Raw genomic sequence first — 14,662 nt, forward strand, 5'->3', positions numbered from 1 at the left:
TTGAGTCCTGAGGTGAGTGGCCAATTGTACAATTTTATTTCCTTTTGGAGTGGGGAGCTATGAATTCATCACATTCTCACCATATCTCACTATGGACTTTGTATCTGCAAACAAAATCCATAGATGCATTGGGGTTTCCAGGCCTAGGATCAATGCGTGCATTAGATTACATTTAACCATGAAGTCAATCAGAAAAAGAAAATCACAGAGAAAAAGACTGAATGGCCCCCAGTCAGGTGCAGGAAGTAGAAAAATGAACTGGAATTGAGAGGGAAGAGAAAAATAAATTACCTGTTTCAAGACCCGTTGGGGGGAGATGCAGTGTGTACTTGGTGAGGAGTCAGAGTTATGTGTTTGGCTTATAAATCACATATACCAACAGGCAGCCTCATGCATTGATACTGGGATTTCTGAAGGGGATCATAGCTTAAGCAAACTGAGGTCTCTGCTGTACCACCAGCAAGATGGAAGCATAAACAGAGAGCTGAGAGTCCAACCCAGGAAGCACTCGCTACGCCCAAGCCAGCCAACTGCTGTTCTCATGGGGATGGCCCTTATAGCTCCTATAATCTCCTGGGATTAGGAGGAAGGTAGTGAAAGAACCCCACTCCAGTACTCTTGCCTGGCAAATCCCATGGACAGAGGAGCCTGGTGGGCTGCAGTCCATGGGGTCGCTAAGAGTCAGACACGACTGAGCGACTTCACTTTCACTTTTCACTTTCATGCATTGGAGAAGGAAATGGCAACCCACTCCAGTGTTCTTGCCTGGAGAATCCCAGGGATGGGGGAGCCTGGTGGGCTGCCATCTATGTGGTCACACAAAGTCGGGCACGACTGAAGCGACTTAGCAGCAGCAGCGAAAGAACAGGAGACAGCAGAGAGGGAGCAGCTTAGGGGATGGCTTTGATGGGCCAGAGAACAGGTACCAGGAGAGCCTGAACTCTGTCATCAGTTTCCTTCCTGGCTCTGCTCTAGACCTGGGCCTCCCCTCCAGGGAAATCCCTGCCTCTCTGTGTCATTCCTGTACCCGGGGAGGGCAGTGTTGGCCAATCTGCAGAGCACTCTGGGTAGTCACTTAGAAAAAGCTACGGAACACTCTCAAATCACTCATTGCTATAGAAAAGCTACACAATAATGCTGTAAAATGCCATGGCAACAGAAAATATAGCTTGAGTGAAAATAGCAAAATGAAGGTAGGGTGCCCTGTAGGTTCATTTCTTTCGTCCTAGGGCCCTGCTTATCTCAGGACTATTAGGTGTGTCTTTGGTTTGTTTGTCTTTTAAATCTTCCCACTACCAGTCAAAAAGCACCTTTCTCCAACATTGATTTTGATCTATTTCCAAAATTCTAGCTTGGCTGGCCTACTGCCCCTTTAATATATCTTACAATTTCTATCACTGATTAAGAGACTGTCTCATTTCACAATCAACTGTCTCCAAGTGAATGGGCTTATATCGAGGACTAAGCCTTCTCCTTTATGTTGTATCCATGGAATCCTAGAAGAGGGCTGTGCACACAATGAGCTCAAAGTTCTTCTTATAAAGGCAATGGGAAGATGCCTCCATGGCCCAGCATGAGCTAGACCAGGGTCAACATGGAGACCCTCTATGTTTATGCCATATTTCACTTACCTTAGAAAACCTATGTGAACATGAGGAAAACTGCCTTATTTCCACATTAAAGTCTTCATCATTCGTGTCATCTTCTTCCTCGGTCTCCATATGATGGTACTTCTCTGACCGAGCTGCAGGGAAAGGTTTGGAAAGCAGTTTCAGTTACTCAAAATTTCAGCTTTTAACTTAGTTATTTTAATTATGAGTTTCTCTATCAAGGCAACATTATGTTTCAGAACTCATGGGTTCAGGTCTGAAAGGTACCTATCAAAAACAGAGCTGATTTTCCACAAAGAAAAGGCCAAATAATGTTTTATGTCAGATAATGCACGTACTATCAAAATAACTTGTGTCATCTTCAGATTCCAGTTGGGGAATAAATTCTGCCTTCTGTCTCAGCAAACTGTTCCAGTCTAAGCAACGGAAGAATCGATGCTGTTTGACTTCATATGCACCACCTTAGGGTAGGGAGTGGAGGGAAAGAACAGAGGGAAAAGTGTTCAGTTATCCTCCCAACAAAGGTAAGCATCAGTTTTTAAGAACAACAGAAAAAAAAAAAAAAGTTCTATCAAGAGAGAATTAAAGAAATCAGGGAAATTTTTTTCATGCTACAACCCAAAGCTCCAAAAATTTTCCCATAATTTATCAGCAGGGGATTTGATTTTGCTAACAACAGTTGCTATGGCACAGTTTTTCTGTGTTAATTTTTCCATGACTTCCTCCATTTTTCAAAAGTTAATGATGCGGCCACTTAAAATCCCATTATGCTGAACCTGGGGACGTGGACACACACTGGCCCAAAGCAGACTTGCTGCTTATAACTCCCTAAAATTCTAAGATGGTTACGTGCTCATGGCAGTAACTCCTCTGGAGGTAAGTTTTATTTTTTTGGTGGGGGGTACCTACCACAATCGATTTCTCTTTTTCTCTTTTTTTAAAAGTTATGTATATATATCTAGGCTACTAGGGCCTTCGTTGTTGCACACAGGCTTTCTCTAGTTGCAGCAAGTGGGGTTACTCTCTAGTTGTGGCCTGTGGCCTCTAGGACATGCAGGTTCAGTTGTTGACCCAGGATGTGAAATATTCCCAGACCAGGAATCAAACCCATGTCCCCTGCATTGGCAGGCAGATTCTTGACCACTGGAACTCCAAATAAGTCCAAAAATTTTATTTTTAATTGGAGGATTATTGTTTCACAATATTGTGTTGGTTTCTGCCATATATCAAGATGAATCAGCCATAGGTATATGTATGAAGGTAAGATTTTAATAAAGATGATAATATATAATGGTTATCATTCAATTTTACTGGATTGTCCATTAACGTTGGTAGGAATTAGGTTCTATGCCTTACAGATTCTTAAATAAGAAACTGGCAACTTGTTTGATAGATTTATAATACGTGTGATGAAAGCAATCACAATTCCTAAGTTTTAGATTTCTTTTTGCCTAGTGAGCCTGATAGGACAATTCAGTGAATTGAATTAATATTTATAATTCAGTTTATGATTTTAAAGAGATTTTGAAGGGCAGACCCCATCAAAGTATTACACTGTCCCCCATGTAAAGGGACTTCCCTTGTGGCTCAGCTGGTAAAGAATCCACCTGCAATGTGGGAGACCTGGGTTCGATCTCTGGGTTGGGAAGATCCCCTGGAGAAGGGAAAGGCTACCCACTCTAGTATTCTGGCCTGAAGAATTCCACAGACTGTATAGTATACTTTCTTCCCTGATTGCTCAGTTGGTAAAGAATTCGCCTGCAATGCAGGAGACCCCGGTTCGATTCCTGTGTTGGGAAGATCCTCTGGAGAAGAGATAGGCTATCCACTCCATTATTCTTGGGCTTCCTTTGTGGTTCAGCTGGTAAAGAATCTGCCTGTAGTATGGGAGACCTAGATTCGATCCTTGGGTTGGGAAGGTCCCCTGGAGAAGGATAAGGCTACCCACTCCAGTATTCTGGCCTAGATAATTCCATGGACTATATAGTCCACAGGGTTGCAAAGAGCTGGACACAACTGAGCGACTTTCACTTTCCCATGTAAAGAGAAGGTACACATGTTATAAAAACCTCACCATGAGACACACCCCCATCCTACCATCAACATGCACACTGTTGATGGGGGAGATAAGGAAAATTCAATCTTGAAACAATTTCAGGAAGAGATACTTCTCGCAAGACTAGTACCAGGATCTAATCCATCTCCCAACCAGAAGATGCCCCTCAACAGGGGTCGCAAATGCCTCTTTAATGCAGTTGTTACCCATGCTTCTCATCCTGTCCTCAGTGGGGTACAAAAGGAATAGGGTGAGAAATGCAAGCTGAATGAAAAATCTTGGGGCAGGGGAGGTAAAGTTCAAAGTCATCGTTCTGTCCTCACTGGGCCTCACTTGAGCACAAGGAGCAGGTTGGCTAGGGCTCCAAACCAGCCAAGGGAAACCAATGTTTTGAAAATGATGCAATGAAGAGAAAAATGCCAAGCGAAAAAAATCACCACCCAAAAGGGAGAATGGGTTCTTTACAAAGTATTTGATTAGACTCTTCATCTAGAATTCAGTAGGCTTTTTCCTTGTTTACAGCACAATACTCAAGTCTGATTTTGAGCCCAAGAGCAACAACATCAGCAGCTGGGATTTGAGGGCCAACTTTGACAAGTATTACACAAGAGACAAGAGGCAACTTGCTTCTTTTAATTAAACCACTGAAAGTAATGCCTCGTAGTAGGCATTGTCAGCTCCATTTTTTGGATGGGTAAAGCAAATAAGCAGTAAACCATACTGGGTCAAGATCGTCCGGCGAGGAAGGGTTAGAGGGGCTGAGCTGAGGTCTGTCTAAAGACCACCAGTCCATCCTCAGTGCCGCAGCACCACAGGCCACGCAAGGGGACGCCTGGTTTAGTTTGGATCCTACCCTGCCCTCTCTCTCGCATCAACTCTCAAATGGATCCACCATGTGGATATTGGGGAAGGGAGCCACACACCCAGCTCCCCAGCATCTCTGCCTAGTCCAACTCCAGTCCTCCATGCATCTTGGTTCTCATCCACCCCAACAAACATCCCCAAACACAGCTGCCAGGGATGTTTTCTTCCAGTGATCTTTGCTTGGAGACGATCAAAGGGCTTAAATATGCATCAATTCAGTTCCCTCATTGCACCAGTGACACTGAGGTCCAAAGAGTCAGGCCCTACCTCGTGGCCTACCAAGCACTGTACAGCTGCCACTCTTGGGGCCTCATCAAATGACAGCTCTGGAACATCCAGGTCACTCAACTTTACCCAGAAAAGTATAGCTCTCTGGACCCAGAGGCTCAAAGGACACTTCCAGACCATATCCAGACGGTTTGCTCCCTGACCTGCACCCTGGGACACATATTGGTGAGAGCCTTCACTTGCTCTCTATAGAGAATGACAAATGGGCCCTCCCCAGGCAGCCCAGCCCACTGCTGACCCAGTGCCCAGGTCTCACCCATTGGCCTCTGTGCCCCACTGAGAAGCAGCTGCTTATCACTGAGCACTGTTTTTCATGCACTTCTGGAGAGAGGGGGAACAAAAGAATCAAAAGGACATACCAGAGAAAAAGTAACCCTGGGCTAACCACCTTAAACCTGGGGCTTCCAGGTAGCTCAGCTGGTAAAAAAACCCACCTGCAATGCAGGAGACCCCAGTTCAATTCCTGAGTCGGGAAGTCATCCTTAGAAAAGGGATGGTCTACCTACTTCAGTATTCTTGGGCTTCCCTGGTGGCTCAGACAAAGAGTCCGCCTGCAATGTGGGAGATCTGAGTTTGATCCCTGGGCTGGGAAGATCCCCTGGAAGAGGACATGGCAACCCACTCCAGTATTTTTGCTTGGAAAATCCCCATGGACATAGGAGTCTGGCAGGCTATAGTCCATGGGGTCTTAGAGTTGGAAAAACTGAGCATCTAAGCACACAGCACAACCTCAAACCTAGAGAGTGTGTTGAAAAGCAGAGACATTACTCCACCAACGAAGGTCCGTGTAATTTTCTCAGTGGTCACGTACAGTTGCGAAAGCTGGACCATAAAGAAGGCAGAATGCCAAAGAATTGATGCCTCTGAACTGTGGTGCTGGAGAAGACTCCTGAAAGTCCCTTGGATAGCAAGGAGATCAAACCAGTCAATCTTAAGGCAGATCAACCCTGAATATTCACTGGAAGGACTGATGCTGAAACTCCAGTATTTTGGTCATCTGATGTGAAAAGATGATTCACTGGAAAAGTCCCTGATGCTGGGAAAGATTGAGGGTAGAAGGAAAAGAGGGCATCAGAGGATGAGATGGCTGGATGGCATCACCGATGCAATGAACATGAACTTGGTCAAACTTGGGAGATGGTGAGGGACAGGGAGGCCTGGCATGCTGCAGTCCATGGGATCACAAAGAGACAGAGATGACTGGGCGACTGAGCAACAACCTCTTGGAATAATATAGATGGTGGCTTTATGAGCCAAATACAAATCATCAGACACAGGAACTCATGCAAACGTCACTCTCACCTTGAGAATTCACCAGAAAGGTAAAGGAAGGGAAAGTGACCATTTCTCGAGCTCCTGTTCTGCACCAGATTAATGCAACCACATACCTCCTCCAACGTGCCCACACTCAATCCTACAATAATCCTGTGAGGTGTGTAACATGCTTATTTCCATATATTAGGAAACTGAGACTCCGGGCAATGAAGAAATGACTTACGACCTCCCAGCTGGCTCATGGGTGGGAATGAGTCACATCTGAGCAGGTCTCAAGTCCAATGAACCCAGCTGCTCTCAATATTCTACAAGTTCAAAAGCCAAGTTCAAGTATGACAAGGTCCCAAATCGCAAGTTAGGGTTTGGCACTAGTGAGCTTTTCTCTCCTTTCACAGAATTTTCTTAAACATCCATTATGTTCTTCACACTCCTTTTCTCAGTCTCTCTAGTCTCTTGGGCAAATGTGCATTCGCACATTTTCATGGTGCATTATTTTGCCCTCTTAATATGCATCAAATCCAAACACTGTCATTGGAAGCAGCATGGCAGACTTGCAGGATTCTCAGACTCGCTCTCTGGGCCCTACTGGGACCCGTCACATTGGACCTGCCTGTTTGGCAAGCTCTCCTTGACAACGCTGAGACCTTGGGCAGGGTCCTTTAAAGTCTCTTTCAAGCTTCTGCTAGATTTGTTTCTCAATCTGTCAAACCCTGAAAAGACTGAAAGCAGCAGTCAAGGAGAAAATGTGCAAAGATAAGCTGCAGCATATAACATACAGACGTGGATGTTCTGACCACCAGCCATAGCCCTGTCTTGCTAAGTAAAGGCCAATCGAGAGCCCACACATTCCTAGGAGAGAGAAATGGGCAGAGTAAATAGGAAAACTCCCCAAAGTGACGCGCGAACACTGAAGAGAACTCTTTAGCAGGAGTGCTGACATGATTCCTATACATTGTTAGCTTTACCTTAGAACAATACTTCCCTGGGACAGTTGATTAGACTATACAAACAGATATTTCTATTGTTGCAGGGCAATCTTAAAATGCCTCTGCTTCTCATATTTGACTCAAGTGAGTAAAACCACCTCTCAAATCTCTGTACCACACAGAGCCCTGACTGTCATTCTTGGACAGCTATGCTCATCTCTTGAACCATAAGGCAAATCCAACTGTAGATCACAGGCAGAGGGAAATAACCAGTTTGCTAGTCACTTCAGACAAAAGGAAATCCAAATAGGGTGACAAGAAAGAAAGAATTCTGTTCAAAGAGTTCAATCAGCTCAAAGGTGGGAGCACACTCACCATTCCTAAGTCTCATATGCCAAAGGGGAAAGCATGGGATTATACAAAGCAAGAAAAATGACAACACCAGCAGCAATGTCACATCTGGTCCCAATAGACAGTGTTGATGATCTTTTATCCTCACAGTGATCCTGGGATGCAGACCTTCTATCAGCTCCACTTTATGGATGAGGGAGTGAGGCACAGAAAGGGAAGCAACCTGCTCGTGATCACACAGTTCAGATTTAAACCCTGGCAAGCTGACAACTGAGTTTATGCCTTTAGCTTCCATTGTATCGCCTTTCCAAGGAAAAGGCCCACTTATCCAAGGAAGAAAGCAGAAAGCACATGGTATTGTAGCATAAAGGCTTCCCAGGCGGCACAAGTGGTAAAGAACAGCCCTGCCAATGCAGGAGATGGAAGAGATGCAGTTCGATCCCTGGGTGGGGAAGGTCCCCTGGAGCAGGGCATGGCAACCCACTCCAGCTTTCTCGCCTGGAGAATCCCATGGACAGAGGAGCCTGGCAGGTTACAGTCCATATGGTCACAAAGTCGGGCATGACTGAAGTGACTTAGCATGCACGCAGGCACTCTAGCACAAAACTCAACTCAAATTAGCGTTCCTAGTTGAGTTCTGATTTTAAAACTTCTTGGGAATTCCCTGGTGGTACAGTGGTTAGGACACTGGCTTTCACTGCCATTGACCTGGGTTCAGTGACTTGGGTTCAATCCCTGGTGGGGGAACTGAAATCCCACAAGCCTCGTAGTGTGGCCAAGAAAAAAAAAATAAAAACAATGAAAGCTTCTTGGATTCTCTAAGGCAGGGTCTTCCAGGTTTTTCTGCCAAGAGCCAGACAGTAGATGTTTTAGGCCTCGTGGGCCATGGAGTTGGTCATGACTACTCAGCTCAGCCAAGCAGCATGAAGACAGCCATAGATAATGTGCAAGTGAACAGCACTGCTGTGATTCAATAAAACTTTATATACAAAATAAAGATTGGGTCCACGGATTTTAATGCATCATCAGAAACTCTGGGTAGCACAGCAGTCCATACTTAAGCAAGAAAAGAGCTCTGCAACTGAGGAAGCTCTGAGCAAAAGTGGAACACAATATAAGATATATATATTTGGTGTTTTTGCAAATGATTTGTGTCTAGAAAAAACTGAGTGAGAGAATGATCTCATCAGCATTTTATCTTTCTAGTAAAATGGGGTAGGACGAAACAGCTCAGAATAAACAACCCAGCAAGTCAACAATTGATGAAAATTTTCATCAATACAGTGTGTATGTGTGACGTGTGCTGTATGTGTGTGTATGTGTGTACATTATGAGCATTTAATATTTAGACTCATCTAGGTAAATTCACATACTGGAGTTGGCTAGGACTGTATTGCAATCTCTGTCTATTAAGAACATAAGGAAGAAAAGGAAAAGGAGTTTGGAAAAACAAAAAACTAGTAGTAGAACAGTCAGAAAAAATAATCAGCAAGAAATAAATCTACTACCTTCTTTATCTTGAATGTTAATGTTTTTTAATCCTCTTTCTTGGCCCATGGTGCTGATCACCAAGACAGGATAGTATGGCTCAACCCAAGGCACTCGTTTCTAGTAATTAGTTCAAATACTGATAACCTGTTTCAGAACTTGTAGATAGTAACTGCTGGGTCAAATCCTTCCAGAGGGGAAAAAAAAAAACTCTTCATACTCCTAATCTTCTGTTTCAAATTTTTAAGATTCATGCTTTTCAAGACAGAAGAGTTACATATGCCCTTTGCCCTTGAAGTTTTCTTCCGGAGAAATTTTACTGACTGAAACAAAGTAAGAAAAATTTCTGCTTTCCAAAAAAGAACAACAGCAGAACAACAGCCACCAACCCTCATAGCATACATACTGCTCTGACTCAGAAAACAAAATTAAATATGTTATACTGTATTGTAGTCATATTCTGCATCAGTCAACAGATGTTTCCCATGCAAAAAAAAAACAAAAACACAAACCTCTGAGTGCTCCACACTGACATTATTTCATTAGCAAAATTAAAACGTATGTGCTCTAACCTGTTCCCAGTCTCTCCAGGGGATTCTGCCTGAGGAGCAAGGTAATCAGATCCTGGGCATCAGGGGGTGGAGCCTCATCCTTTTCAGGCCAGTTGATCTCATCTAGAAGGAAGAAAAGAAGCTGATAGTCTGTATTGCTCAAATGGTGGTCCATGTCCCAACACTATGGATAGCATCCAGGAGTCAGAAACGCAGAACTTCAAGTCCCACTCCACTAGCTGAATCGGAATCCACAGCTGATTCCTCTAGTTGATTCCTAGGATCAGTCAAGTCTGAGAAGCACTGTTGCACAAGATATGTATAGGACTGCTTTCAACAAGGCAGCGTGAGAACATTTCAAATGAGTATTTACCTTTTTGATTCATTTTTCTTTGGTAGAACTGACACTGCAATTTAGTCCTCTCGATATTAAGAGGCCTCAATATAGTGGAAACGCTAACCTCCTGTGTTTAACGCAATCACCCACCCAGGGATCATGGGGAATCAGATTTTCTCTTCTACTATCATACTTAACTGAGAATCTGGCCACAGCTCTAGAGTTCTTCTGCTTTGAGGAGTGAAAAATAATTTTGTGAAAATAACTATGTCCAGAGACAAAGAAAAGGTTAAAATGCTAAGACTGAAGAAGAAGAAGAAAAGAACCCAAAGAAATAGTAGTAATGGAAGTATTTAAAATCTGCCATAAATATTAGAATAGGTTCTACATTCTCAAGGAGTTGGCCTGAAGATAGGCGTGCATGCCACTGTGTATGGCAATGCAATAAAAACATGAGTTATTTTTGTGTGTGCCTGCCTCTAGCTTCCTCTCCTGCAGTTTAAATCTGATTTGGAAAATAAAACATGAATATGCATCTGAGCCGCAAGGCATTGAGAAAACAAAGCCAGCATTTGCTGCTTGTGTTAATTAAACAGTTGATTCCTCTTGCCACTCAGCCTTTGGTATATCAGAAGACAGTCTAGTTATAAATCCATAAAGAGCTCAGATATTGTATAAAAGGGTTATACACTGCAGGCAACTCACAAATCTACTTTGTTCAAGTTTACAAAGATGCCTGGCTTGCAAAGTCAGTGACAGAAAATAATGCTGTGATTACAAGGCTCCTTATACCAAAAGGAATTATCCCCCTATTTCCACCGTTGGGCCTTCTAAGTACAGTCCAGAAGGGACCAGAGGTGGCTGAAGATGTGAGTGATGACTAACAAACTTAGAGTAAGAGAGGCCTTTCTGATCTCTGCTTCAGGAACATTTATAAAAACAGCAGGTAGGGTAGTAATAGGCCTATTTAATTATCATTTAGTTTTGCCACAAGCCACATAACAATAGTTAGGGTCAGCTTGCAGGTTAAGATCTAAAGGTTATTGAATTTAAATGAAAGATGAACAGCTGTTAAGAAATAACATTACACCATAACAACTACCAATGAAATCATTAACAATCTGTGGATTAAATTTGCTTCCTCCCCATTCTCATTATTTATTATTTGGTAGACATTTGTTTTAGGGTTTATTACATTTTTGCTAATTTCTTCACTGTGCCAATAGCCATTTTCCCCATTTATGCAAATGTTATCCACATTAACCTTTTCTTCCCTGGTGCAACTCTCCTATTATGGAAAGGAACACTGGACAGCAGTGAAATCATTTGCAAATCCCACACCAATTTCTTTTGCAGATAAAGCATACCATAAAAATCAGTTACATCGCTAGCACTAAATTCCACGTTAACAAAACTTCTTCAGATCAATTTCCAACACAAATGGCTCCATTGAGATTGTGAAAGTCAGTTTCATGCTATGATGAGTGAGTTCTTTTAATTTGTTGGCTAAACCATTTGATAAAGGTTAACAATTTAGTAGTAAAAACAGTAATACTCCCCAGAATTACATTAAAAAGCTGCTTCCCAATGGTAGCCTAGAGATAACTCCTAACAATATTTACCACTGATGACTTGTCCAAATAGCTCTTCTGGAGTGTCCCCAAAGAATGGCACGCATCCAACCAGAAATTCATAGAGGATAATCCCCATGGCCCACCAGTCCACTGGCTTCCCGTAGCCCTGCCTCAGAATCACTTCTGGTGCAATGTATTCAGGTGTGCCACAGACCTAAAAGATGATTGCAATATTAGAATAATTGGAATATTAGACACAAATTAAAATGAGCAAGATGGCTCAATATCAATTATTTTGCCTAGAGTGCACCTGCTCAACCACATGGACAAAGAACTTAAGACCAGCGATTCTCAATCATTATCTATCATACCAAAGGCAATGAATTACTTAAATACCAAAAAAAGGCAAAGCTTAAAATGCTGCTTTAACAGAGGACTGTGTGTAATATCTAATTTCAAATTTGAATAGCTTTACTTACTTTGCAAAAACATTTGTAATCCCTGAAATTTAAAATAATACTGCGTTTTTTTCATCTGTCACTCTCAGAGAGTTTTAGTATTTATACAACCGAAATATATTCACATCCTGGTTACTTCATAAAAGCCTGATGGTTGAGACATGTTCACCTTAAGTAACTGTACAATGAACAGATTGTGGGCACATGGTAATGAGGCGTGCTTAAAGAGAAATGGTCCATGGCTTGGAGTTTAGCACCCATGATTGTACGACGTATCACGAGTTTCATGAGGACTCTACTGAGACTCTTGAATTCCTTACAAAAACAGTTTTCCATTTGTCTCTCTCACACTCTCACTTGTGAGCAATTACATCGTTCGTCTTACTAATAGAGCATAATGCTGGGGGAGGAATGTGGAGGGACCTATAGTTCAAAGAGGTCCTGGGAGAAAAATGGGAGCAATTTGCACTTTATTAAATGTAAGGCTTATCAAGACATCTAAAGCCCCAGCGCTAATACGAAGACAGCCTAGGCAAGTTTTGGTTCTGAATCTCATTGGCAATGCTGTACTTTGTTTAGAAATGATAACCCACTCCAGTATTCCTGCCTGGAGACTCCCATGGACAGAGAAGCCTGGTGGGCTACAGTCCATGGGGTGGCAAAGAGTCAGACCCGACCACGGGACCAACACTTACGTGAGCTGAGCAGCATGCGACCGTACCTGCTTGTCCAGGAACTCTCGGGCATCCTTCTCAATATGACCCTCGTAAAGATTGGTAGTCATGCTCATGAGTCCCACCTTGGATAATCCAAAATCTGTCAGCTTTATGTGCCCCATGGAGGTGACCAACAAACTGTGAAGCAGAAGAACATGTATGACAATGCTCCTTGGAAGCTCATTTTTTTGTTTTTACTCTTCTCCCTTCCACTGACAGTTTTTAAGACTATGTAGTATAGAGGTATCAATCTTATTATAAAATCCAGCCTGCAAAGAGATGAAGTCACACAAAGATGTTAAATATATTAATGTATATCTGGCAGCTGAGTGTAATCCACAACGGAGGGCTGGAGACTGGGACCTGCTCGTCTTCCCTGGAGCATCTACAAACAGCATCACTTACAACTCAGAAAAATTCAAGTATGGAACTCTGACGCCTTTGCATTTTCAGAATTAAAAAAAATAACTGAGAAAGGGCTACCGATAATGCTATGTTACACATTAGCAACTATGATAAGCTACCAATCTGTGATTCAAATAAGACAAAGAACTTGGAAGAAAAATGTAGTATTGTTTCAGATTTTAACTTCTGGCTCAAACTTAAGTTTCTACTCACTAAGGACAAGACCTACATCTCATATACATGCAGAGAATGCACATTTGAAAGCTTTATGAATTTATAGAGTTTAATTTTTTTTTCATTTTAAGTGGCTAATTTAAAAGAGGAGTCTAAAAAATAAAGCTATTGGAAGGATATATGCTGAAATTCTAATAGTTGTGTTTGGTAATTTTGTGAATGAATTTTTTTTTGTACTTTCCAAATCTTCTGGAATGAGCATGAGTTAATTTTATCATAAAGTTTTCAGCACACTGAAGAACTACTTCTAGAGGCATCTCAAATTAGTGGAGAAAGCATGAAACATTTTAATAAATGGTGTCAAGAAGGATACCTAGACTTTGGTGGGAAAACAGTGTATCTGTATCTCAAATCAGACAACAAAATGAACTCCACATAGATTAAAAATTAAATAATAAATTATGAATAAAATAGAATAGATTCTACAAGAATATCATCTTGGAGGAAAAAAGAATTATCTAAATATGATTCTAAATGCAGAAACTATCCAGAAAACAACTCATGGCATCCTATGTACCTATTATTTACAAAATAAAAAACTTAAAAAAAAATAAATTAACCCTGGCTTTATATTCTTTTATTTGCTTCTTATAAGCTATCATTATAAACATCATAGCCTTTAAAAAAATTATACAAAAATTATAAATTCTGCTAAAAATAACTTTGGAGAACATTATGGGAGAATTTTAAAATGTGCCAAGCAGCATTAAAAGAAAACATTTTTTAAAGACAAAAATTTTGCCAGTCTATGTCCGACGCAGGATACAGCATGCTTGGGGCTGGTGCACGGTGATGACCCAGAGAGATGTTATGGGGAGGGAGGTGGGTGGGGTGTTCATGTTTGGGGACGCATGTACACCCATGGTGGATTCATGTCAATGTATGGAAAAACCAATTAAAAAAAAAAAAGACAAAAATTTGTATTATGTGAAAAATAGACATATTGCATCAGTGTACATACTTGTCTGGTTTCAAATCCCTGTGTACAATTCCATAATTATGTAGATATTCCAAGGCCAGGACCGTCTCAGCAAAGTACATCCTGGCCATATCAACGGGGAGAGGACCCATGTTCTTCATTAAGGTAGCACAGTCACCCCCTATAAAACACAAGAAAAAGACTTAGCAAGTACTATATCAGCTGGGATTAAAGACCACCAGTTTAGACTGCAGAATTTCAAAACAGAATGGCCTCTAACCACAAAGTCCATCATGCTCCTAAGTGGAGACTGTGTTAGGTAATCATGTTTCTACTTCAGATGTACTGTGAAGAAAATACAGACTTCTATTTAAGAAGCACTGCTCACGAGGGAGCAGATTTGACCTGAACTGAAACAAAAAGTTGAAGAACTAATGATGTGTTTTAGGAACAGTGTGACAGTTTAAAGTATAATAAAACCCATGGCTGATTCATGTCAATGTATGGCAAAAACCACTACAATACTGTAAAGCAATTAGCCTCCAATTAAAATATATAAATTAATTAAAAAATATATAATAAACCATTTTAAAACATGGATTCTGGAATT

The 14,662-nt window shown here is 41.7% G+C and overlaps 1 protein-coding gene across 3 annotated transcripts in view; it reads right to left on the bottom strand.

Moving 5' to 3' along the window:
* The window catches only part of LOC102190263 (microtubule-associated serine/threonine-protein kinase 4), a 229,174-nt gene that overhangs the window by 27,649 nt on the left and 186,863 nt on the right, over positions 1–14,662 (bottom strand). For all 3 annotated transcript variants that reach the window (XM_018065527.1, XM_018065523.1, XM_018065524.1), the window contains 6 exons: positions 14,095–14,233; positions 12,500–12,632; positions 11,369–11,534; positions 9,431–9,532; positions 1,949–2,071; positions 1,632–1,744 (listed from right to left, as the gene is read on the bottom strand). In XM_018065527.1, the coding sequence (XP_017921016.1) occupies positions 1,632–1,744; positions 1,949–2,071; positions 9,431–9,532; positions 11,369–11,534; positions 12,500–12,632; positions 14,095–14,233 (776 nt within the window). The remainder of the gene's footprint in view (positions 1–1,631; positions 1,745–1,948; positions 2,072–9,430; positions 9,533–11,368; positions 11,535–12,499; positions 12,633–14,094; positions 14,234–14,662) is intronic.

The sequence above is a fragment of the Capra hircus genome, chromosome 20, assembly GCF_001704415.2.
Source record: "Capra hircus breed San Clemente chromosome 20, ASM170441v1, whole genome shotgun sequence".
Lineage (NCBI taxonomy): Eukaryota > Metazoa > Chordata > Mammalia > Artiodactyla > Bovidae > Capra > Capra hircus.